At 42.4% G+C, this 27,863-nt stretch overlaps 1 protein-coding gene across 1 annotated transcript in view; it reads left to right on the top strand.

Moving 5' to 3' along the window:
* The window catches only part of T265_15515 (hypothetical protein), a gene marked incomplete at both ends in the record, with an annotated part of 91,484 nt that overhangs the window by 28,841 nt on the left and 34,780 nt on the right, over positions 1–27,863 (top strand). The window contains 4 exons of the mRNA XM_009178464.1: positions 916–1,155; positions 4,563–4,696; positions 17,052–17,168; positions 20,837–20,953. Of these exons, the coding sequence (XP_009176728.1) occupies positions 916–1,155; positions 4,563–4,696; positions 17,052–17,168; positions 20,837–20,953 (608 nt within the window). The remainder of the gene's footprint in view (positions 1–915; positions 1,156–4,562; positions 4,697–17,051; positions 17,169–20,836; positions 20,954–27,863) is intronic.

A 27,863-nucleotide genomic window follows, 5' to 3' on the forward strand; every position in this document is an offset into this window, starting at 1 on the left:
CTCTAGAACTATCTCCGTTGCCTTGTTTTACTCCTTTTGTACTGCATTCGGTGCACTGTTAACTGAACGTTTTGGCTTACAGAGGTGGGAAAATCAATTGAGGAATGCCTACTTTTCGTTCAAAATAAACAACAGAGTTATACTGAGTCCGATTTCCGAGTGGCATATTTTGAGGCATGTTTCTGTTGTTTCAGATCCAGTTTCTCGACAGATTCCTTAAAATGACGGTACATACAGTCCGACATTCTGTCAGGTTAAGTTGAAACTTGAGTTGAAATTTAACGAGGCAAAATCATTCCTTGGTGAGGGGAAGAAGTATCGAATATTGGCCTAATAGAATTCCAGAACAAACAAGGGATCAACTTTTGGCTGAAAAATCTCAAAAATCAGAGACTGGCTTAACTGCCATGTCGCTAAAATCATCGCTATCAAACGTTTAAGCGTCTCCCTTTACAACAACGCCATCGTTTCTCCTGTCCTGTTCTATGTTTGTTCATACCAAATCGGAAAACACCATATATTGGATTTCAGTTGTTACTGACGGTCACCAGCGGCGTATGTCATTATTGGTGTAACTAGGCAACGCGTGAACAATCTCATGAAATCAACCCTTTTGACCTGAATATCTAGCACACGAAAGTCACTGAAAGTTTCCATCTTAAGAAGTAACTCTGTCTTTCTCTCTAATGAACTCAAACTTATCCACTTCGGCTTTGATGTTTGTGTTTACCTGAGAGAGATTACAATGAGTAGTCTCCAACCAGCAGAACTGTCTCTTTAACTAGTGAGTCTTCCATCAGGAGGGAGAGTCCGCGGTATGGAATAATTTGCTCTGGTTAGGGAGTTTATTTTGCTGGACACTTGCACACAATTACCAGGTGGAGCTTGGTTCATTGGTATTTATTTGTTCCTCAGGGATTCCTGATACAGAGGATGATGACGCCAATGGAGATGGGATCCTCGACTGCAGAGTGGACACTTCTGACCATGCATTCGTAGTCAGATTTAAGACAAAGAAGCGATCAGCCGATAGTGACATGGATGGTATCCCTGACGAGGTGGACGGAGATGACGATGATGACGGCATCCCGGACATGCTGGAAGACGAAGATGGAGATCAAATTCCTGATCTTTTCAAATTGACATTGAAAGACAGTGGGTTTGTAGGAAAAACATTTTGTGGGTATTTTGACATACATCATATATATTTTTTTAACGGCCCCACAAAAATTAAGAATGATCCTAGTGCAAATCAACACAAGTGTTGAAATAAATAAGCTTTTGTTGCTAAATAGAAGGAAAATTACTCCTTCCCGTGGCTTGTATATTGAAAATAAAAAGGAGAAATAAGCTTCGATTCTGCTTTCAGCGTTGTTTTCAAATGAGAACACATATCCAAAGCTCTTTATTTTGGATTATTTGAAGGTATAGCAGACAAATGGTGACGTTTGGTCGTTTACCATTAGCTGACTTCTGCGGATTGAAGTTCAAATAAGCTTCCAAAGAGTACCGTTATCTACGAAGCTTTGTGGTTGATTCATAGCCATGAGTGGTTGGTGTTTCCATTTGTGATCAGACACACTAATCGGACACAATAAACCGGCAAATAGCTCTATCCCGGTACTCCAGCTTCGAATGTACGGGTAGTAAATAATGGAACCCTTACTTAAAAGCGAAAGGCACTCAAGTGACATTGAATGTAGTATTTATTATTGCACAACGGGAATCTATTAAATGTGGTCATGCTAAAATGTCCATACTAGGATAATTTACTGTTATTATTGGGCAGATATTACTGTCAAACTACCAGATATTTTGTTGTTTTGTTTATTCTGGGTGTGAGCAGGATTTGTATAAATTGTGCTTACATCAGCATCCCTTGTACAGTCTTTCAGAGGTGGACTGTTCGAAAGCGACGTGATTAGGAAATTATTCATTTGTGGATTTGTATATCATTTGGTCATACTGATATAAGTTAATCTAAACGACCTTGACAAAAGTTGAGTTTTATGAATAAGCGACAGAATGTGTGTAGATCAGTCTACAACCGTTGTAATGGAACAAGACGCTATCAGTAGATATTTATTGTTGCCAGATTGTTTTTGTTGTTTTTATTCTGGACTAGCAGAGTTGTAGGTCGACATGACCTTGTGCCTGTTAGTTTTACGATTTGTTCTACAATGTTATCGCATCTTAGGCCCAAAAACACAGTAAAGGTGCTCCCAAAGCGTTACATTTAAGGTTGCCACCAGGGGAGTCAATGAAGCGATTACGTCAGGCGATGAGCACAGCTTTAAACGCCGCAGCGGCATTTTCTTTAGTGGAACCTTTCAGCTTAAGAAGCCCCAAATCACACACAGCAATTTCCAGCAACTAGGTCCGTTTCCGGACATGCCCAACATACCAACCAGGGTGGAAGGTGGTGTGACCTTAAAACGTGCAAGGAGACCAGCTACTTACATAACCCTTGTATCGATCGTTACCATAGCACATTCGAACAGCAGCCGATAGTGCGCTTCACTTCACGTGACCCTTACGTGCATCTGGTTTCCACCGCGCACAGAAAGTGGGATTGTGATTGGCTGGGGATGAACGACCGCCTGGGCGTGGATATTTCAAAGTGGGGAAAGTAGAAAGTGCACCATCGATTTTAATATCAGTTCGCAACGTGCGCGCTATTTTCGTTTTGTAGCAGGCACGTGTGTACCATACAGATGTTGAGTGAATGATAAAGGACTGTTCAAAAGTGCAGGCCTACGAAGGTTGGATGACTATTTTCTGGTCAATTATTATGTACTGGTTATCAAAGCGACTGTTTTCAAATAGGCGTGAAATAAAAAAATCTAACTAAATTCGAGAAAAGGCGTTCAACGGGGTAAACAGTTTCAGATGCTTAGAATAGGTCAGTAGGTCATCTTCGTTTATGGTAAGCGTGATTTAAAAGTAAATACACACACTCATTGGCTGGAAGGAAAGTTGTGAACAACTAACTCTGAAAGAACCTCATGTATATTTCAAATGTTTGCAGTTGTTTTAAGAAAAAATACTACTTATATCCGGATTCAAGGGGTTTTGGCTTTACAAGCTGGGTTTCGCTCCACCGTCACCGAACTTCCGTTATTCAAACCCAGAATTACTGGACTTAGTTATCGAAGCCATCTGGTGGCTAAATCGAAAAAAATGGAGAAAGCCTGATTCAGACGGATGTGGTAAATACAACATCAGACTGATGGTTCTACTGCGTGTAACACGAATTTCGCTGCTGTTTAGAAGAGTGCTCAAAGGCTGGCTATGAAGATTTTACATCACATAACAATCAAGAGAGAAGAAACACCAATTCCGTTCAGCAGAATGTTTGCACAGCCTAACGTGAGATTTTTTAGAACAATATTAACATCACTGGCAAGGACAGTAGTGTGGTAAAGTTGTTATCATCACTTGTGCTTACTACTAATAGGTACTATGCCGAATTTCACTGACTGAACTTGCCACCCGTCCCGGGTAATACGAAGCATGGTCAAGAATCTTCCAAGTCTCATACAACGAATCCAGTTAAGTGAAATATAGTCCTCTGACGGATGCCTTTTGGCCTTATGTATCTACCCACTTATTGCCGCATCCAGTTACCTTGTCTATATGGATCAACTAGTAAAGCGTTTTGACATACGCTACTCAAGGGGCAGAAAAGAAGAGGAAAGGGGAGATGAGGAATAAAGAACCAAAACTGTTCCCGATTTCAACAAAACTGGAAGTTCTAATTTATAGTTAGTCCGACAGCTGATGACCTTAATGAGTAGGGGAAATAGTACTGCGATTAGTATTGCCTAAGCAGGGGAGTCGCTCCCTTTCCAATCATCTAACAAGAACAACCAGTTCACCGATTCCTGGTAGAATCGCCGACAAAGAGACTGAAAATCAAATTTAAAATACCATGTAACAATCTGGGAAACCCATTGCACTAGACAGACAACCTAACGATTCAAGAACTGCAATTCCGGAACTCCAGATGTTAAGAAGCCTTTCACACAGAAGTAACTATTTCGGTGAATACGACTTGTATAAAAAGTGACCTGCTCAAGGAAACTCAAAATTTGATCACAAAATATTTCCGAGTCCGAAAATTCATTTGCGACACACTTTTGCTCTCATGAATAACACCGATAACCACAGGTCGGTAAAAAATTGTAAATATACAACAATATAAAATCAAATGTGCGTGGGACCGATTGTTCTTGACAAACCCCTTGGTGCCATTGTCAAAAAGAAACCGAGTATAGGCACCAAATAAGGATGGTGAGCACGGATTTTTGGATAGTAGAACACTCTACTTACAAGACACACCAGAAAATCATCTAGGCATTCATTTTATTTTTAAGTCTAGATATATCCTAGGATGCACTGTCCCTAACAAAATCTTGGCATTTACAAGAAACATTTTTGTAGGAGAAGCGTCGTCCTTTTCCGTTTGGAACTGACAGACTTGGTTAGCTAATGTGGCAGTCATTGACACCTAATTTATCCGTCCTACTGAGACCTACTTTCAAACGTTACTTGATTCTCAGTCGAATCTGAAAAAGACCTTCATGAGCTTACCAAACGTATGTCACGCTATGGTTGGCACGATCACGATTGTGACGGCATTCCCGATGATTTGGATCCAGACGATGATAATGATGGGTTCTTCGACAACAAGCAAGTAAGTACCCGGTCCCATTTGCATATGGGGCCTTTTTATCCTGAAGAATTTCGATCTCGTCTCTTATTTCAATCAGAGAGCAACACACGATGGAATAAGTTCGTTTTATGATGTGAATAAAAGACGGACGAAGTGGGGGAACCTTCAGCTTGTGACATTTTGCTCAACAGTTAATGGTTGTGCTGGTTCCACTGTATATCTAGTGGCGAGGTAGCACCCATTTTTGGCTTAGCCCGTCACAGCGCGCTTTTCAGCTGAATCCGGCGCCGGATGAAGGACGCCACATGCACTGAGCGATGCATGCAAGCAGTTCTGCACCTTGCAACTCGCTGTACGCGAGACTGAGCAAGTGCTGGAAATGAACAGAAGTGGCTAATTTGAAGATAATCCACGTATCCAACTAATAATCTATAACTGCCAAATTAGCTTGAGCCAGCTAAGCACTTGGAATTCTTACTGTATGGTGAAGACAGTCTGGGGACTCGAATTACTGTCTATACGCACGTATGGCTATCTAGCACAGCAAATAATCAGGGTGCTCTGTACAACCTTGGCTACAACAAGAGGCTTCGAGAATCGTTGTGTGCTAGACAGTGTCCAGAGTGGTACACTAGCCAATTTCAAAACCGAATGGGAAAAACAGTCGACGCGATGGTTTCTAATTCAGTTAGATTGAGGGCTTGTTTTATCAGTAGGCCAAGCTAAGGTTACACCCTGTAGGTAGCCAAGACTTGGTTTGCTCTGTTCTGTACGATGGTGCATCACCAAATTCATCTGGTAGTGTGCTCGCTGTTTTCAGATGGGTACACGACATTTGAATAAATGGTGACTACCATAGCACTCAGTCTTTAGTCAATGTACATTGATTAATCAGGTTGATGGAAATTCTGAGCTAGAATTCCCTCAGAAACTCAGTTTTCTCTCTCGAAATATCCTCGGCTTCCTTCCGCAAATCCACAGTAAATCGAATTGACTTCTCTCGATTATGAGTTTGCTTCCAACATTTACTCATTAATTACTAGTGCAAAACCGCGAACATAGTGGCCAGGATAACAACAGAACAAGTAGAATGAGATAGAAAGGGCACAAATTCCATTCATATGACGTTACGCGAAAAGTTGAAGAAAATTCTAAACAGTTAGCTAGGGATTTCGACCTACTTGGCCTGTCTGATGTGTTCCAAGAAGGGCAAAATGGTGGCAGACTGTCCAGTTTCCGTCGATTTTATATATGGTTTTATATAAAAGCAAACACTTCCGTATCCTCAGTATCATTATAACTTAAACTCGAGCAGGTACTTATGCAGCAAGAGATGACATCAAGTTTTAGATGATATAAAAAGCTGATTCAGTTGGAGCGGTATTCCACTATTTGAAAAAGATACTATAATATCTTACTGATTCGCACCATTCTATGTGAGTTGTAGGGTTGGACCACATGCCTCATGAGGCAGTGTTTAATTTTCCTCTGAATCTATCGACCTTGGCGGAGACAGTCTGACCAATGGGTTTACCAGGGTTGCTTTGAAAGTCAAATCTACGATTTGTATAAGTGCAGTATACAGTTATCAAAGAAAGTTTTCTATAGGCACCTTTCTCTCTTAATTTGTGACCATAAGATTTATTCCAGGTCGCTTTAATCGAACTGCTTCTTCGAGCAGTGGTACGGCATGCGATTAGAAAGTCAACCAGCTTGTCACTTCTGTATTTGTTTAGGCGGTTCTGCTAGCAGTGACTTCCCTATGAAGTAGTGACAATTTAAACAATCCTTTACAATGACAAACTGAATGGAAGTTGTCAAGGTGAGTGAAGGTCTGTTGTCTACATATCCTGTTACAGATTAAATTGTCTGTACAGGCTACCAGTATGGAGCATTTGGATGCTGGGTGCTGCCCGGATCAGTAGAGTTGGTTGAACTTGCTGCATATCATACTCCAACCCCAGATTTTAGACAGTTCCTTCAGGTAATGAGAAAGTATCCGGTTAAAAAGGACTAGTATGTGTTAATTCTGCTTAAAAGAATTAGACTCACGGTTCAAAGGAGAATTATCTAATCAAGTCGAACCCACTTGTCACTGACATTCTCTAGCAGTGAACTCAGTAAATTGGACCAAACTTACACAGAACTGCCTTGTTTTAATGAATCTTATGTAGATATGCCCGTATGCTTACGCTAAAGCCACAGATGATAGTATAACATAGAGTATTGAGCAATGATATGTCAACTTCATCGTACTTATAGATCAGTGGATTCTCCTTATTGGCTATGAATCGCTGCTCATCTGAGGGTTGATGAAACAGTTTCACTAAGGCCACAAATTTTACCTGACATTGAACTGAAATACCTATATGACTTCACCCCCACAACGGAGTGCACGATGGGTGCGATATTTTTTATAAGTCGTCATGATAACCACTTCCCGGTCGTTAACTCGCCTCACATTCTTAGTACCATGTGCAGCAGGAGACACCATACGCAAACAAACGTGAAAAACGTAATTCTCATAGAACCCCTCACGTTAACAAAACTTTGTCCAACAATGTTTAGTTTGTTGCAACTAGCATTCACATGTCGATAGGATAAACTGTAAGTTTTGAACCCCAGCCTTGGATACCCTTTCACCTGACTCATCATGGGTATTTGTTGCCAAATGGACATGACTTGGAGAACATTCCAATTAACTGAATAGGAAATGGTGAATTCCAGCGGTGAACAAGGATGAGCGAAAGTGAGCTTTCTTCGTCGAATTTATCTGAAGAAAGTGCTATAGTTCGCTGAAATCCGGAGAAATTGACGGGTAAAGCCACCGCTTTGGTACAGAAGAATTCGTGCTGGTGCTTATTGCTACTACCATAATACCCGGATCGAATAGTATCTACCTCTCAACAGACTTCATTTCCACGTAGCGATCTTACTCCCCCGGGTTCATATCAACGTCATCGGTTTGCACCTAGAAACTAATTCTGTTCCGCGCAAACAGCTATAGTGCATCTATTTTACGTAGGCAAACGTAACTAGGATGTTCAAAATGTTTTTCTGCACAGAGCAGAGTTAAATCCAATATTTTGCATATAAACACCTGAAGGCGAGACCGGTTGAAACATTAGAGCATTCACTTATCAAATATTATTGCTTTTATTGGATCCAGTGGCAGGATCCGACAGGATCAATTTAAGTATAAGTATAAGTTTGGTCACTCCGCCCATTAGTGGTACATTGGCTGCAACGGGCGTTCAGCTCCTTCTGTGATGACAACACTTAACGACTTCGAACCTGCAATCTACGAATTAGTCCCAATCAAGACAGCAATCTGACTATAAATAGCAAAGTAATAGCATAATGAAAAAGCAAACTATTTACCCTCCATGGACTACTACCCTGCCAAAAAATGCCGATCACAGTAGCAGAGAAGATGGCTATCCGTAAAATCTCACTCCAGTTTGGGTTGACTGAAACCTACAAGGGCGTTGAATGAACAGCAGAGAATGTCACTCACATTTTGGTCTAGTCCTGGCAAAATAGCTCGAAGAACAACTTGATCTGCACTGAACTACCTAAAGTTGTCTCGCCATTTGCGCAGGTAGGTAGGATGAGATAAATTCCTGTACTGAACGGTACCAAGATAAAACAATTTGGATTACAGGGCTGCGTCGTTTGATAATGTGGTAGTTGACTAACTTATTTGGGGGTGGATATTGTGAATCGTTGGGCCTGAGTGAAACTGCTGGAAGCATGCTTTTTTGTAGAAAAATTCTTTCGCATTTATACTGCCAAAGCATTTAGAACATCGCTTCGGAGTTATTAGATTTAATAAGTGTAGAGTATTGTGAGTTAAAATACTGTTCAATAGCCTAGGTGTTGCCTGGTCCCAAGGCTTGAGTAGGCCAACCTGTCGCTCACTGGTCACCTAACAGGGTCTTTGAGGACAATTGCTGTATGGTTCTGCATAAATTACATTAAAGAGGTTCAAACAGTGAATGTTTGGTGCAGTTACACGCCTACTCCCATCCACTTACCAGAGTGAAGTGGATTCGCAACTTTCAGATTTAGGCACCTTTTTTGAACTTCATATCGACAGGCATATAACTTCTGACTAGAGACCACTGTCAAGACAGACATAAAGATCAGTGTATCTCTTGGAGACTTTCCATGGTCAGATCAGAAAAATCACTTGGTATTAGAGGTTACCATAAGTTGAACTCTTTAGATAATCCCTGTAAAAATGGATGGCCATAATAGAAATGGAAAATAGAGAAAGCACGTGATAATATTCGGTTACTTAGGAAAAAATATAAACACCGTTGAATATGCTTCTCTTTTTAACAAAGAATTCACGTTACATACCGCAATTAAATGCCACTGGTTTTCGGATCCGAATTTCCTAATATGAAAAGGACCCTGAAAACCTTGTTAAAAAACCAGTTTTTTGTGAAAAACACTGCCCCTGGGTATTGATTTCACTGATGGCCCCGACTTCAAATCCAAGTAGACTAATCGGCCATTTTGCTGTGTGTGACAAGCGTAATCCAAATACAAGATACATGCACTCGAGTAAAGGATCACTTACTATCATCATAATCATGGACAGCATGACATCAGTGTTAAACAGTGATGTTTCGCTGCCATACAACCATTTATTTGAAGGCCTTATGGTGAAGAGAAGGACAGGGAAAGGACTTATTGGTACCTCACTACAATCATTCTGACGTGTCCACACCTCCAGATACTCATTCAGGCAATCTGGATAGAAAATGACAACAAAACACCAATGACACTATTAGTAGCCATATCTTGCAGCGTCTCCAGCCAAGCTCAGTGGGGATGACGCGGTTTCCACCCTGGAAGACGACTAGCACCGACAGCACGTAAACGTTTCGTGCTCTCTTTCATACCTCTCTGCCAGGTCAAGGGTTGGTCACCTCTCTGTTTCCGCCACTCTGAACTGGTTACGGAAAACAGTACTCTGTTCGGCAAACGATGCTTCGGCACACGATGCTTCGGCATACGCAGTACATGGCCTAAGCAATGCAGCTTCTGGCGCTGGACACATTCTTCAATGGAAGTTCCCGTTGCATAATCGAAAACTCGCTTTCTAATTGCCTCATTAAGCAATCTCCGCCACTAACCCACACGAGTTCTGGCCCTGAGACAGCGATTGTCGAATACCTGAAGACGTCTCAGTTCCGCTGCTCGAACAGCCCAAGTCTCACAACCATACAACAAAACTGGCCGCACTGTGGCCTGACGCACACGTGCCCTGAGATTCAGGGGTTTGCCGCTTTGACACCATAGGTGTCTCAAATTGGCGAACGCCAACCGTGTCTTTCACCCTTCAGCCACAACTACTACAACTTCCAAGATACGTAAAACACCCCATGAGCTTAGGTGTCTCTCCCTGGATTGTTGTAGCCTGTTCAGTGAGTGCATATCGGGGAGCATCACTTTACACTTTGTGAGTGCAAAGTGCATTGAATGGATGAGATGAATTGGTTAGTTTATCAAAAAGCACCTGCGCCTTCTCTCCTTCTAACACGAGACTGATGTCGGCTTCATATTCCAGATCGACAAGACTTTCACCAAAGGCTATTCGAACTTTCCAGCGTTCGCCTCATTATCTCATCGATCGCGAAATGAAATATTAATGGAGAGATTGGGTACACCTGACGGACACCGCTTTGTCTACGGAAGCTTCTAAAGTGTTCTCCGTATGCCATCACACGCCCGGAAGTCTGATAATACAAAGTACGTATTATGTTCACAAACTTCCGGGGCATCCCTTGATGGTCAAGGAGAACAGATCGGCCAACCGGGTTGAATGCGACTTTGAACTACAAGAATACTAACATTTTGGGTCATTTTTTCGTATGGCACTGCTCTAGCACCTGACGAATTGTGAAAATTTGGTCAACGCAACCCCTACCAGGCCGGAACCGCACTTGCTGCTCTCGAGACTGTGTTTTACGAGCCACCGTAAAGTGACGAAGCACAAGTGGCGCCAGCAGTCTCGTTAGGACCGTGGTCAGGCTGATCCCCTGTCGTTACCAAACTCACTTCGAATCATTTTTGAAAGTGGACACTATTGCCGACTCTAACCAGTTGTCTGGGACAGTCGCCTTTACCCAAATAGAGGCAAACAGTTCAGACAACAGCCGACAGAATTTTACCCCACCTTTGAACAATGCGGGTGGGAGGTCATCCGAACCAGAAGCTCGGTAGTGCTTGAGAGAACGTATTCAGTCAAACCTCACATTCACTGTCCAGGGCTCTACGTCAACTGTGGGCTCCAGACGAGTGGGGGCTGATAGCCACGATAGCTGTTGTTCGAAATATTCGGCCCACCGGTCGAGGCGTTTTTTTTTGTTGATGTTTTCGGGCCCAGGGGATTTCCGGCACGGATCAACGGAATTAGACTCTGGGTGTTGCCGGCTTTCTGGGCCTCTTCCATTTCCTTGGCTTTCTGTGTAAACCAGACTACACGGTCGGCTCTCACGCTTACTTTTCACTGGAAGTCTGATAGCTCGTCGTGTCAAGTTATGTTCGGGACCGACTTGGATATTTCTCCGAGATTTGAGCAGTGCTACCGTTTGGTATGATATGCCGTGCTTGGGTGAGCCTAGTAGCGCTGTGCCACAAGGAAGACTGCCAGCGCTTACTAAGAGGTGACGATCTCGTCCCAGTATGGATTCACATCTGACAGTGGAGCATTTGAAAATGACTATAGAAGACGATTACGGTAAATTCGTCTTACATCCGGATCTGACGGTCTTTCAGTTTCCAGGCGATTTTTCCTCACCTTATGCGGCCCTGGAAAACGAAAGGAGCAGCGATTCCGGATGAGTGCGTGGTCAGAACCTACAAGTGTGTTTCAGAACGACTAGAAGTTAGCTATATCCACACCATCGCTAACTGATGGCAATGTGACTGATTTGAGTGAGTGGCCCACAAACCTTCGAAGGATACTATGTGGCCAGAAGACTTCGGCTGTCTCGGAAACCAGTACTACATAGAAACAGCCTCGATCAGCACACAGCTGAAGCAGTCGTTCACCATTGTCCGTACGTAACGAGTCCAGTCTATGTTGACCACCTAACTGAGTCTCAGATTCACTAAGCTTGTCTACTTTTGCATGCAGATCTGAGGCAACCACCATGATATCTGAGCTTTTAGCTCGCCGAAACAGGACATTTGGGGCGTCACAAAACTCGTCAAAGCTATAGTTAGTTGGGGCGTAAGCAGATAGGACAAATAGATCTCGATCAAAGTTCCCCTTGTGAAACTCCTTCACAAACATTGCCGGACGATCCGCACACAGCCAACTACCGACGGGTATCCATTCAACCAAGGATCCATCCACTCGGTGACTACGGACGACACGAACTCCTGCACATCTTGCTGCAGCAGCCCCTGGATCGCCAGAAGTGCATAGCCAGAAGCGAGTAGCAAGTGAGGAGCAGTTAGTGCAGCCATTGTGTTTTCATCTGGAATTCTTTTTCTCATAGTACATATCAATACCAAGCGAGTTCCGTGCGAGAGAGCAGCTTGTTGACCTGCTTGCTTCAGAATGCGGACAGTGAAGTTGCCCAGATACACTGGACGTCAAGGCTTGAAGATTGATTTCGAGATGTCTGAGGATTTCAGCGCCGGATGACGCACAGCTGTCGCTTGCAAAACCGTTGCAGGACGAACGGAGTCTTCAGTCCTAAATGGTGGGTCTACCAGAAGACAGTTAATAATGCGATGATGAGAGGAGGAAAAAAAGTGTGAGAAAGAGAAAGAAGAGAAGCATCAGCAGTAGCATGTTTTAGCTTACACGGCTGATGCCACCGCGTGACGGATGTTGTGGCATGAGTTCATTTGTATATGTGCAATTCGTGGCTGTACGGGTGCTGGAATACTGCCAGGGCACCCAGACCTAGGCGGAGGACGTTTTGGATCCCTAGCCAAAACTATTGGCTCAAAAGCCAGACCGCAAGGGAGCTGATTTTGGAACTACATGCAAATACACTACCGTTTTTTTACGAAACGAGTCGTCACACATGTTCCAACCTTCAACCTGGAGGACCAGGAAACTGTGTTCTTCAGTCCATTGACCAACCTGGCATAAGAAGCTCTGCGGGTGTCGCGCGGACAACCCCAATATAGTTCAATGGGGGCCGAGGTACACAAACCGTCACACCACGGTAAGATCCAGTCTCTTCTTGACGGAAATGGCCAAACAGCATCACTATCCGATCGTTATTCTAGTCGTATAATAATTCTGTTTATAATTCTAATTATTATTTGCCCACAGTGAACCAGAACCAGATTACTTACGGATTAGAGGAAAAGAGGTTTAAGTTCTAGTGTGATCTGAGTCTTTTCTTAAAGTCTGGCAGAGATGACTGATTAACAGTGAACTATTTATGGGCTATTTATGCACTACTACTGGATTAACTTAGGACGAAGAAGTACAGCACAATCGTTCTGATTAGCTCAGCTGTTTGGGTGCAGCACGATTAAGCAGTATTTTAAGGGTTTTTAATGAAAACGATGAAACGTCGTATCTTCGATGCTTCATTCTGTGAGATGATCCTTATTTAAACACAAAGTACATGTTCAGATCATTCTGTTTGAACAGTTATCCTATCCTGGCGCAATCAAACAAGAGTGATGTGTGATGCATTCCACGTATACTGTAGCCAAACAAAAAAGTGTTCGCAAGTACATAGTCGTCGAAATTTACCGACATCCGACCAGGTCTTCAACTTTGTTTACTTGGAGCCAACCAAACAGATATGGTCTTGAAATGAAAGACTCGTTCGCCATATTTCGGATTTAATAATAATATGACAGTTTACAGCTGATATAAAATCCTTGTTCATTCAAAAATAGCTGCATGAGCATGCTACATTTGTCTATAAACTGAGTGAACTTGGTGAACATTCGATTAAGTTATGTCAGTGCTTGAGTGAAGCTTAAAGCATGGAGTTTCGAAAGTATAGTGGAGTGATGTAGCATCATGACCAAACTCGCCACCTCAGAATTACTCGTTTTACAGATGCTGCACTTTAGAGTTACCCATCGTGGCTGAGTTGCAGACTCCTTGTACATAGATAGAAAGATAGATAGATAGATAGATAGATAGATAGATAGATAGATAGATAGATAGATAGATAGATAGATAGATAGATAGATAGATAGATAGATAGATAGATAGATAGATAGATAGATAGATAGATAGATAGATAGATAGATAGATAGATAGATAGATAGTAAGTAGCGCGATGTTGTTAACGTCGATAGAGATGGTTGCCTGGTGTAGGACAACAGTACGTGCCAAGCGAAACCAATTTGCATGCAGATGGTTGCATAAGTTTTCAGCCATTTTGGTGTGCGGTCATCTGCTGCATTTGTCCCAAACGAGGACAACTTCTTTTCCCATGAAAGGACTATTTACGGGACGCTAGCTGGAAGTCGCAAAGCGAAAGCCAATCGTGAATAGAGCAGATGTAATTGTTTATTGGTTGATTCTGGGACATTTATTATCGTAGGCTTAATAATGTGAACATCATGGCAAATAAATCTGGGCAAGAGTTTGTTGTGACGATAGGGGGGGAGGAAACGTTGGTGGGGAATTCTGTCATTCTGTTTTCGATTTAAGACCAGTCTCTCAAAATTCTCTCCAAAAAAACAAGCGTTAAACATGAAATGACTCCGAAACTCTAGGATTCGTGATTAGCTGCCCGGCAACTTTCTACAGGTGTCACAAATTTGCCATCACACTAGGAATGTCAAAGCTGATGACGTCCTGGAACTGAGCTTTAGACTTAAGAAAATCGATTCCGTTTAGAACTGCAGCTTGACTTTTTGGCAATTCATTATTATGTAATCTGTGTTTATTCTTTGAGATGCAGTTCAACTGTTTCTGTCAAATCTACAGAGGGAATTGAAAGGGTGCATTTGACGAACATTTGTAGCTTTCAGAATTTCAAGGACTGCCACCCATGAGTTAGCCTTGTTTAATCATGAGTGAAAGATCGATGGGTAAGTTTACCAATACGTTCAAGTAATCAACATTAATGCTACCTGAAGAACCTTCCCAAAACAACAAAACACATGGTATTAATTCAATAACGAATATTATTGCAGACAGGTCTTTTTGTTTTCAATCAAACAGACAGTTTTGGTTCCACGTCTCCTTGAGTGAGATGCGCAAATTCATGAAATGCGGAAGCCATTGAAATTTACCCCAAGATAGACTACTGTGAAGAAAACCTGATCCCCAGAAGAATTCACACCGAGCAGTCCTCAGCAATTTTTCGTAAGATTGCCTACAGCGGAAATATTCACCGACAGATCCTTGGACATTTCACGATTTTATTGCCTAAAGATTTCGCCTTCGTAAAAAGACATTTTAGCAGCTACTGAGAAATGCAAGAAAAGCTAACATGTTACAGTTGACAATATGGCCGCTTTGTGACGACGTGGGTGGGGAACAAGCTAACGCGCACGGGCCTCATTAGAAACTTGCTTACCCAAAATGGCCTGACTGAAAAATGGCCTCATTTTAAAAACCGAGGAAATTTTGTCACGGCGTGTTGGTTTGCACATCGCTGTAAACGTTCTGCTAGAACACTAACGGTACTCATTATGAAACAACTGCACATTCATAGCGCACTTTTGTGTTAGATACCCGTTTTAATGAATGGTATGACCAGTACTAGTGGGGACATATTAGAATCTGGTCTCTGAAGTCCAGATGAGCTTCCAGTCTACATCATGTTCGCCATCTATAGCCAGTGTTTTCAAAGGATGCTGGATCTGAAGAGCAGTGAATCGTGTTCCGCACAAATCTATCAAGGAGCAAAGAAACGGTTGTTTCCAGGATGTTTTTCGGGATAAGCACGCGATGTTGCACGGGTTTTCATTGATGGTCGTCACCAGTGTTTGATTGCAACACCTCGTGTGCTCGAAAAAATTGGGAGTAAAGTAAGGTTTTGAAGGTTCACCCTGCAAAACGGAGTCTACACAAGCAATACATTCGATTTAAGTAAAACACATCTAGCTCCTTGACCAATCACAATTTCGAATGTTCAATGTTTACTTACCCAGGTAGAATACAAATTCGATGGAAACTCGGAAGTTGAACCTACTGACGACGTCAGGCATCATCGGTTGTTGAAGAGTTTTCAGAAATTCTCATCAGTACACTGTTTCTTTAAGAAAAAGAAAACGCATCGTTCCCTCGATAGATAACCTTTTGGTTGCGGTTGACGACAAATAAACTATAAACGTCTACTTATAATAATAATACTAATAATAATAATAATAATAATAATCCTCTCCAAATCACTGTGATAAACGTCTCTTATAATAATAACAAATAATAAAATAATAATAATAATCCTCTCCAAATCACTGTGAAATCTCGTGGGATATAGAGGGTTTCTATCAGTAAATGATAAAAGTTGACCTTTCGCCTTGCCGCTGACGGAACAGTCAAAAGAACATCTTCCTCCCACAAGAGACATCAGAAAGACTATAGTTTCACTGCGCTTGATCTGCGGGATGACAAAAAACTTTTGCACTTTCCGCCAGTGGTGATCATTGTCCATGTTTCTTGGAGACACCGGTGTTTTATGCCTTGCGAGTAATGCATTGATTTTGGGTCTAAGGCTGTATTCAAGTATCTCATTATGTGAAGAAAATTTGGAAATATAGCTACCACGAAAAGTGCCATGGTGCGGGTTGGATAAATAATGATAACACTCCTAAGGGGTTCACTTCTTGCAGGATCCAAGTTAAATGTGTCTGATCCCCTACGAAGTTAGTCGCTCTTGTACAGCAAGCGACAAACCAAATGGATCTGTCTTCATAGTGGTCGCTTGTGGGTTTTTTAATATCTCTCAGAAATCTTCGGAAACTTAAATCTGGATTAAATAGCCTTTAAATTTCGGGCCTTTGGGGATGAAAACTGAACGATTTCTGTTGCAGATTCAACGCTGTTTTGTTCTGCGCCAACAAATCTGGAGAACCGTTTGAAGTCATCGATATCTTCAGTGCTGCAACGAGTGCTGATATGATATATCATTTTTATGATATTTTTGATACGATATTTTGATATGATATGACATGATAATTTTATCGCTTCCAAGCTGCAATCAGAGACAACATGAGTTAGGTTACCTATACAGAACAAGTCCGAGAGGTTGGGATGAAAATTTCAAATATTTTGAAACTTTCGCTCCGCAAAGTTTTGCTCACTAGAGGTGCCAAAGACGTATCATTAAACAGCTAGCCATTTAAAAGCTATATCAGGCAACTCACCAACTTAGATGCATTAGTCGACTGTTATGAACATATTTTTGTGCAACAGGACAGCGATCGAGATGGGATTCTAAACGAGTGGGATGAGGATGACGACAACGATGGCATTCCAGACAGTGAAGATCCAGATTCGAATGGTGATGGTATCCCCGACTGTATCATCAAGGTAAGTTTTTAATCCGAGAGTTTGCTTCAAAAAAGAACGGGGGATGGGAACTTAACTTGATAATTATCAGGCTTTCTCAGGGCATATCTTCGAAATCTGAAAGTTAAAACAGGCTGACAGAATGCCTAAATTTAGTTTAACAATGAGATGTAACAGTGAAGCGTTTGATTAGAAAAATCTCATTAAGCTCATTGTGACGCTGGATTTGATGAAATGAGCAGCACATATGCATTGAACTACGAAAATGAAAGATTATTAGTGCTCAAAGTGTTCCAAGTTCTGATTGTAGTGTGACAGATGAGGCCAGTGCACGAACCTGCAAGCTACGGTTGGCGTTCGCCAATTTGAGACACCTATGGTGTCAAAGCGGCAAACCCCTGAATCTCAGGGCACGTGTGCGTCAGGCCACAGTGCGGCCAGTTTTGTTGTATGGTTGTGAGACTTGGGCTGTTCGAGCAGCGGAACTGAGACGTCTTCAGGTATTCGACAATCGCTGTCTCAGGGCCAGAACTCGTGTGGGTTAGTGGCGGAGATTGCTTAATGAGGCAATTAGAAAGCGAGTTTTCGATTATGCAACGGGAACTTCCATTGAAGAATGTGTCCAGCGCCAGAAGCTGCATTGCTTAGGCCATGTACTGCGTATGCCGAAGCATCGTGTGCCGAAGCATCGTTTGCCGAACAGAGTACTGTTTTCCGTAACCAGTTCAGAGTGGCGGAAACAGAGAGGTGACCAACCCTTGACCTGGCAGAGAGGTATGAAAGAGAGCACGAAACGTTTACGTGCTGTCGGTGCTAGTCGTCTTCCAGGGTGGAAACCGCGTCATCCCCACTGAGCTTGGCTGGAGACGCTGCAAGATATGGCTACTAATAGTGTCATTGGTGTTTTGTTGTCATTTTCTATCCAGATTGCCTGAATGAGTATCTGGAGGTGTGGACACGTCAGAATGATTGTAGTGAGGTACCAATAAGTCCTTTCCCTGTCCTTCTCTTCACCATAAGGCCTTCAAATAAATGGTTGTATGGCAGCGAAACATCACTGTTTAACACTGATGTCATGCTGTCCATGATTATGATGATAGTAAGTGATCCTTTACTCGAGTGCATGTATCTTGTATTTGGATTACGCTTGTCACACACAGCAAAATGGCCGATTAGTCTACTTGGATTTGAAGTCGGGGCCATCAGTGAAATCAATACCCAGGGGCAGTGTTTTTCACAAAAAACTGGTTTTTTAACAAGGTTTTCAGGGTCCTTTTCATATTAGGAAATTCGGATCCGAAAACCAGTGGCATTTAATTGCGGTATGTAACGTGAATTCTTTGTTAAAAAGAGAAGCATATTCAACGGTGTTTATATTTTTTCCTAAGTAACCGAATATTATCACGTGCTTTCTCTATTTTCCATTTCTATTATGGCCATCCATTTTTACAGGGATTATCTAAAGAGTTCAACTTATGGTAACCTCTAATACCAAGTGATTTTTCTGATCTGACCATGGAAAGTCTCCAAGAGATACACTGATCTTTATGTCTGTCTTGACAGTGGTCTCTAGTCAGAAGTTATATGCCTGTCGATATGAAGTTCAAAAAAGGTGCCAATGATGTAATGTTCTCCATGTTAATGATGATGACGTTTCAACAGATGAAATTTTATCTCTGCCATGAGTTAGCTAGTTGTAAGCTATGAGATGGGAAACGGAACATATGCTTGAACCTCGACCTAACCAGTAATTATATGATATGATTGACATCTCAAACTGATATTTTTTCTTTTACCTGTTATTCTTGAAAATCGACGAAGAGCTCGATCAGACATTATAACCAATAACGTCCAAGTTGTTTCCATATATTTGACTGACCAAACTGTAGTTCACTTTATCTAAACACAATGTTAGTCTAGGTGCACGTGATTTTCCTCGGCGTAGTACAGTAATCATTGCACCCTATGTCGCTAGCGGCCAACCTGTGTCGTTGTGCGGCTAGATGTCTCAGTGGTTAGAGTGCGAATTTACTAACCGGACGAACGTGACCTCTGCATCTAGACTTCTGCCTAGGTTTGGGCGAACGGGCAGCCCTCGTGCTTCCCTCGGGTGGCGTGTCAGCTAGGCACCGAAAGTGTTACAGTTGAACCATTTCTTGTGTGCGTCGTTTTTTGTACGATTAGAGACGTGTCTTGGAAGTTACAACATTTGCTAAGAAAACAAAATAGATCGTCCGTCGCTGCTAGGCATACAGAACTAGGATGCACTGGCGCATGGTGATTTGAACCACATAGAGCTTACTATGGTGACTTTATCGGGAGCCACTCTGTCACGCAGTGCAACTGATCACCTTCGCTCTTTGCATTGCCGCGCAACTTCGTTTGAGATCATATCACAGCAAAGCACTAGAACGAAGCAATGCAATTCATACTTGTGCCATCCGTACCATAGAAAATAAAAACCAGATTATCCGGCCATCCGAGCAACAAGTCAAAACGAGTTCAGATATACAGAAGCCCTAGCTGTATTCACTTAACTTAAGCCAGGAGGTATGGAGGTAGGTGGCGGCCAGCTTTACTGTGAATATTCGACCACGCAGGTTAACAGACAGTTTGTCGCATCAACCTATGCGGCTGACAGACGTAAAAAAAATGATAGGTCGTTTAGATTCAGTACGTGGGCTGGCCGAATGTGTTGAATGTTGACATGATTCTATGGTAGGACCCCTGTAATGCATGCCTTAAAAGAAGTATCAGTCAGGTGGCTACAGAAGCCTGTTTTGCCAAAACAATCACGTGAGTATAACTTATTTTTCAGTTGGCTTTACCCGAAATGCGCACATTCGAAATGAGGGTGTTTGGTTCTCACTTCACCGGTAGACTTTAAAAGCCGACTCAGCTCGACCCGCTGATTTTACTGAAGCTGATGAGAAGTTTGCTCTTTGTTGGCCAGTTGAGTTGCGTATTTCCAGTGACCACAGCACCAGTTATTTGTATGCGCTATGTACGGCTCTCTCACATTGCCTCAACTGGTTAAGAGTGATACTCTAATCTAACTGCGTTCAGGAAAGTAAATGGGATTTCATGTATTCCTGACAGCAGCCAATACCACGGGTAAGCAATGGAACCAGCAATTTCGAAGAACATTTCTTGCTGAGGGACCGCAGCACTAACCTCTATGAGACCCCATCAGACATTTCTTAGTTGTACTTAGCCGATAGATCGGTCGACATATTTCAAACTAACGTAATCGCATTAAAGATGTGGTCCTTATTGGTCAAGTTTTTAGCTAGATGGACTATAGGATACTGTCATATCCTGTTTAATTTTCCACATTATCTAACACCTAAAATCAAATGTTTGTATGATTTGCTCACGACATGAGAAGAAAAAGAGTCAGTCTATCTGTTCCAATGACACCCAGGTTTTCACCCCCGGCCATAAGTATGGCCCGAAATCAACAAACCATAGGGGACAATGTGTGGCAAAAGTTTTGTACCTTCAGGGTTTCTCTTAAGATGTGGCGTACGACGAACTCTGCACACAGATATTTCAGTCTGTCCAAGTGGTCTGAAGCTTCCTTAGCGTGACGTTTCGAATTTGTCTTGAAAGCCTTGCTGCGGCGTAATTCTCTTCCTGTTTTTACCTGTTTACAAACCTCAACTTCCTTCGCTTCTCCGCTATATTAGGATAGTGATGGCGATCTTATTCCCGACCACATTGATACTGATGATGATAATGATGGTATCCCGGATTTGCATGACCCTGACCATCCCGCATACAACTACTTCAAAGATTCCGATAACGTAAGTGCACTTTTTAGCTGGATGTTATAGGTATGGAGTATAATTAGAATTAGGCGGAGCCGCTACCAGTGTAACGGCGTGTGCTACTGATGAATCATGCGAGTAGCGTATGATTTGGTGTCCAAGCTCCGCCCCCGTATCTGATGAAATGTGAAGTTTATTGCAACTTTGAAGTGTTCGTTTACTTTTGTTTAACAGTGAATGAATGCCCAGTAGAGTTCGAGAGGACGCATGAGAACATTCAGTTTTCAATAACTCTGTGCAGATGAGACGTTTACTTTCGTGTCTGATGTCTTGTAACTGCTTATTTCGTGTTTGCTGATAAGTTTGCACCGAAGGGCTTTGTTACTTTCATATGTATGCACTATCTTCTGGGAAAGGAGGCTTAAATATCTCAGCCTTTCTCTACCTAGGCGTGACGGCGTTCAAAACTCTGGGTGTTATTGACCGGTATACAGTTGTTGTACTTCGGCAGACCCACACCCAACACGCATTCAAAAGAATCTCACTCGGATTATTATTCTGCAACTGGAATTAATAGAGCAAAGGAAAACAGTTACTATTCGTGGCACTCATCAGAACTGAATTATTTTCATCAAAAAACAGGAAGAATATCCCACCAAATAAACAACTCTGAAATCACGTGACTAGTAGATATTATGATCTCAAACTATTTAAACTTTCTAGAATTCAGTAACGTTACTTCGGCGCAAGCTCATGTGACCTGTACTCAGTAAAATCCTATTGTATAAAGTGCATGCTGTCCGCGCTACCGTCTGGCTAACCGTGAATTAAAGGCAGATGGTTCGATTACCAACTAGGGGTCGTGAATTGGAACCTCCTTCGACAATCCTAATATACCTACTGCTGATAACTCCTAGTAGGGATGAAACAAATTGCAGTACTCCTGAGTGAACGTTCATCTGGTCCAAATCGACCATTAATGGTAGTGACTATTAAAAGAGGATATTATTTCGGCAAGTCACGTGTGGCTAAAGAGTTACTCTCCAATTAAGTGTCTATGAAAACTTAAGGTCTGCAATACAGATTATTGTCACCGTAAAAAGAGCTTGATTCTTATGAAATTTGACGTATTGACCTGTACTCAATAAGTTGGCTTAAAAGTAATTGAAACTTGACCCAGTTTTGGTGTGTAAAGCAGATGGGATAAAACAACTAATTACGCAGTATCGCAGACTGTGTGTTCTCAGAAATCCTCTTTGACAGTTGCAGCATCGTTGAACCAGTACAGCTATTTCCAAAGGAGCAGACCAATTCACAGACACATGGAAGTGTTGTGACAAACTGTTTTTTCTTTACTTCTTGCCTGATCAGAGATGGATGGTGAAAAGTTTATTTGGGCATACAGCAAGAAATATTCCAGCAACTCTCTTTTGTTGCTTTATTTACCAGTTTCTTGGTCAAACCACCCTTGAAAATAATGCGCAGTTAGGGTAGGATAGCTTGAGTTTTTCCGCTTTGGAGGCCTCGTTTGGGGGTACTTCGCCAGAAAGATTTCTGGCGAAACATATTTATCATAAGTTCCAACCCCCGGGCCAACGTGTTGGCTGAACAAATTTTGGCTGCCGCATTAAACAGGTACAGAACAGGTTTCTGTTTGTCTCACTAAAGGGTAATGCTACACAAATGGGTATACCGGCCTGTGGTGGAATCAGCTGGCTCACTGTGCCATGGCGAATGTAAGTAGCAGTAGCGTGAAAATCACCGGTAGTTAATGCCACCAGCGGGTGAAGCTAATAATGTGCAGTGATGGAAAAAATGTTTCCCTAATCAAAGCGAGTTGGTGGGTTGTAATGATTCATCAAAACCCTGATTTGGGGGACACAAATATACCCTCAACGCCTGCCTTAATGAAGGTCAGTCAACCACTCCTAGAATTTACACAGCTTGGAAACTGAAAGGTCTCGAGGACCTAAAAACTCTGAACACAACAACTATCTGAATTGACTTGTTAGGCCCATCTTTCGGTTCACCCGGCTACTAGTCGCGTACCGACATACGTTTCACCTGGCAGCATGACAAACACTGCCGTTTGGTTTCGCTAGTGAGATGTAAAAGAGCGTGAGTTCATTGGAGGACAGCTCCGCATCGGCTTTCATTGACCAATGAGATTCGAACACATGAATTTGCTGTCACTTGTCTATTGGTCCACTTAGCAGTAGATGTATTGACCACACAAAGCATCTGGACAAGCCCATCAGGCTAGCGCATCGGAGAACCGTCAAGAAGTCTGGTCCACTTTCACCTTTCTGCGGGTGGACGGAACTTGGTGAAATCATGACTCAAGTTACAGGGCTTTGCGGTGGGGAAAGCTATGTATCTCGATAATTCACTAGAATAGTATGCAAACAGCCACATGCATTTGAATATAAAAATACGCTAGACCACTGAAACTGCTTTTGGGTCCAGATGATTGATGCGAGGATAGCCAGTCATCTCAAGGGAACCCATTACAACAAAAAATTCTGCTACAACAAGGGTTTTTCGGTCCACATTCAGTTGATAGATGCTTGGTCTCAGTTTGTTCGGTGACGTAAATAAGCTGGTCGAAATTTCATCCCTAACATCCTAACAGATTTTGTCACTTTGGGACAGAGGTTGCCGTTCCAAATCGGTGATTGTCTCCACTGTCCAGTGTTCTTGATTAACTCTGATTCACGCGTGCCAGCGCAACGCGATAGTTGTGCACAGTAATTCATAGCCAGCATAAACTATTCTGTCAATTATTCTATCAATTAGTAGTTGGTTTTCCATCCAACCAACTGCCTGTTCCTTGAAACTGCGAAAACAACGGTGGTTACGCGAACCTCGAGAAACACTGAACTGCCATTTGATGCTTCACCCCAGGCCTTAGTTGACGTTCCACTTGTGAAACATCCAAATAAATGTTTTGTTCGTATGTCTAACCAAATTACTCTTTATGGCTATTCCGGGCGAAAAGAATTCATCCAGTGGGTTGGCGTGCCAACCACACTTGGAGCTTTTCAGCACTAGCCATTTCCTTAACTGAGAAGTAAACCAGTCAATTACGGAACGGAAAAGTGCCTTCTTCGTGGCCATGCGGTGCTTGTTGCACTAAAGTATTTACCGCTAGAAATGAACTATGACTTTAAGATTACCCTCTCGATGAGAATGCTTTGCCTCGGAGACCTTATCAGGAGGAGAATTGTGTAAGAATCACAGCGAACAATCCCCGCCACATTTCTGTGGACGTTACATATTGGGGAGGCCACCATCTAGTGTCCTAATATATATGATTTTTTCAACACAGCGTAACTTCACCTCCCGAAAACACCATGAAAATAGTCAGAAGCAAAGTGATACAGGTAAAGCATCGTGATGAGGACTTAGGAAGTGTTTATAACCCAAATGAATGCGCAGGAAACAGTCTCAGGTTAAAACCAGGAACCATTTATTATTGGTTATGAAATGCTAAGCCTAACCTCATATCGTAACGGCAACACCAAGATAGACTTCTATCTCTCTAATGCCAATTCTGCGTCCCCCAGGCGGTATCAAGCCTTTTTATTTTTTCCATCTTGAAAAACGCATGTTCCATCTACTCCTCTCAGAGAAAAGTGTCCTGCTTGTTAACGTAACCATGGTAAAAGTAAGCGATCAACGTAGATTCCAGGTGTGCGTCTGACTGTACGGCATAATTTTAATCTGAATACTGTCCTTAAGAAGCTCGGGAGTACTACAAAATGCAACACTGCATCTACCTATATGAATGAGGGAAGCGAAACGAAGTTCAGTGGGGTTTGGTGAGAGTAGATGAGACCGATGAAGATGAGATAAGAAAGTGAGCAAGGCCGAGGTTACTGTTACTACACCTTAACGACCTGATGGGCCTCAAGAAGGGCGAAACCAGTCATGGGCTGTCGAAGAATTTCCAGCACAGTAGTGCATGACGAGTATACATGTATCGCGATATATCGATATCGTAGCGACTGAAACATGAGGCGACCTGGTGCAGCACACTAAGTTGCCTGGAAACATCACAAACGAGGGATTCATCTGGGTTCCAGGTGAGTCTCTTGCAGAACCGAATTCGTTTGCAAATGAGTGTATTTTGCTGACGGTCAAGCTTGTTCGGTTGTACTAGTCAGAATGACCATGCAAGGCCGGAGACAAGGCTGAAGAAACAGGAGTACTACGCTCCGAGGTGGTTTGAGATGTCACGAGGTTTACGATTAATATTGCATCGCCCTCAACCTACCCAAGGAATTTTTCAATCCGCAATCTGGTCGGTAAACTAATTTTAGGCTTAACCTTGCTACTTATATGTTACTGAGTAGAAGAATCCCTATAAATATTTTAGGATGAACAAACCATCGCCTGCAGTTTCGTTTTCAGACTGGGCTACTCAGAATGACGGTAATTCTCAAAATACCAAATTTCCACACATCTAGATGACCAAGCTTTCTTTACGAAGGCCCCGGAAGCCAGTCCTCAGAGGTGAAATTTCCACCATTTTTCACAGTAAGGAGCTGGGGTAGCTGCCGAAAAGTCAGCATTCTTTCGCGTAAGCACCCCAGAAACTCGTAAAAATTCAAGGAAAATATGGGTAGCATATTACGTCTAAACAATGTATCGCAACATCTCGGATATTGTGCCAGCTGAAACATGAGGCGACCTGGTGCAGCACATTAATTTATTTCAAAACATCTTAAACGAGAGATTCTGCTGGGTTCCGGTTGAGTCTCCCATCAAAGCCAAATTGGTATACAGATGAGTTTATTTAGCTAATTTCGTGTGGTTTGGGTTCAAGTAAAACACAAGGATGACGGAAACTCGAAGGGGGGGCTACGCCTACCTAATGAGCTCCAAGAAGGGCGAATCAGGTCAGTGGCTGTCGAAGAGTATTCAGCAACCTTATGAGTAGCCCATTACGTCAGTACTTACTTCGAACGACCTAGCAAATGATGGTCATATGGGAGCCATATACGTGGCACAATAGGCACTGTCATGCTCACTAACATTTATACAGTGGGATCAATTCGACACCAGCATCCAAAGTCTTCTGCAAATTTGGGAGAAGTCCTCTCGGTGGTTCCAAAAATCTTTTCAATTGTGCTTCAAATTATCAGAAAAACAAATATGATTGGAGGTTCAGCGGCACATATCAAATCGAGCTTCTCTTATGTGGAGAATAGACCTGGAAAACATTCATAGCTTGTAGAATTCACGGCAGTGGCTGATGGAGGAAAAACCCCTTTGACCTTGTCACTTCTGTGGAATGTTCTTTATAGCAGCAAACAAACACTTCGTCTATCTTCTCTTCCCTTTAGCTGAATGTTTAGGTTCACCAGGCTCGTTTTAAGTTCGGTAACAGGGAAACACACATTCGATAAAGTCATGGACTGAAATTAGATATGAACTTCCCTTCCTACTCTTGCTGCTTAACCATCCTCTTCGGCCTAGCAACTTGAGGTATAACATAGGGATCTGTTCCAAACTTAAGACACTATCAAAACTGCACCAGCTAGCTAGCTCGTTTGGTTCCCAATTTATCCTAAATTTGGGTGCATAGTCAGTTTCATTGTTCACTGAGTTTCAGTGCTTCAGTTTTAAAGCGCAAGTTAGCGTCCGTCTCTATTTGTTTTGCACGTGAATGAATTTGCTCGTCTGGTCGACATCGTCATCATCAACATCGGCATCATCTGATAATACTGGTCAGCAGTTAAGGTAGCCGGACTTGTGAGTGTTGGAAGTTTCCCAAACCTGTGTGACGTTCTTTAAGTTGGAATTATCCAAATTTATGTTGTCATTTACGCCCCCTGGGGATCTGCCAAGTAGCAAGAAATAATCTGAGTGCTCAGTCAAACTTGCAAACAAGAGATCCGAAACTTCTGGTGGTCTATTCAAAACATTTCCATGCTACACGATGAGTTATCGTCTCTGCAACTTTGGACGACAATCTGCTGTCGACAGCTCAAATGGGCCTTCATATTAGGAGAGATGGGAAACGACTACTGAACAAGATTAGTATCTCCTAAGGAGGAAAATGAACCTCAGTGGCACAAATTGACCGTTGGTTCATCAATGTCATGAGTAGAGTTGTGGCCTGAGCTTCCTTTAAGGTAGAATAGTAAGATGATGAGCTGATTTACGACAGCATTTCGGCCCAACTCTTGGTGTCAGACCTCCCCACTGGTCACGGCCTTTACCAAAATGTGCAAAATTTAAAGAACGTGACCATCTATGACCCATTCAACCAGAGAATACGTGCCTAAATATTCAGTTAAGTGTAGACAGCGGAAAAAATCAGTGTATGCAAACTGACGGCATTTTAGTGCATTTTGGCATTTTGGTGGTTCAGCAGCGTCTTAGTGCGAATAAAGGTGTTGATACCCAAAATACGGCTTCGAAGTTAAGGTTACTTTTTCTCAGACTCGTTGGTAACGTGAATCTAGTAAAATCGAGTGACTTAAAGCCCTCAGAACTCGCTGTGTGTGTGTGATTAATTTCCGCATGTTAATCCCTAATCGTGTGGTTGTCTTTTATAGATATAAATATTTATTCACGGGTATGGTGACAGACTTCCTACTTATGCTAAAAAGCGGTCATAATTGTCCCATCTTTGATTATTTTATTAGAACCTGTTGTACCGTTTGTAACACGTGAAGTGGTCGGTGATAATGTTTTAACCACCAAAGTTTAAATTCGCTAAAATTACCTCCTTGTTTTCTAATTGTAGGATGGCATTCCTGATGTTTTGGATAAGGATGACGACAATGACGGAATTCCCGACCATAACGACCAGGATGCAGATGGTGATGGAACCCATGACCTATTCCAAGATGTTGACAATGATGGTGTTCCTGACAGTATAGACGATGATATGGACAATGACGGCATACCAGATCATCTACAGGATCACGATTGT

Source organism: Opisthorchis viverrini (genome assembly GCF_000715545.1).
Source record: "Opisthorchis viverrini unplaced genomic scaffold opera_v5_563, whole genome shotgun sequence".
NCBI lineage: Eukaryota > Metazoa > Platyhelminthes > Trematoda > Opisthorchiida > Opisthorchiidae > Opisthorchis > Opisthorchis viverrini.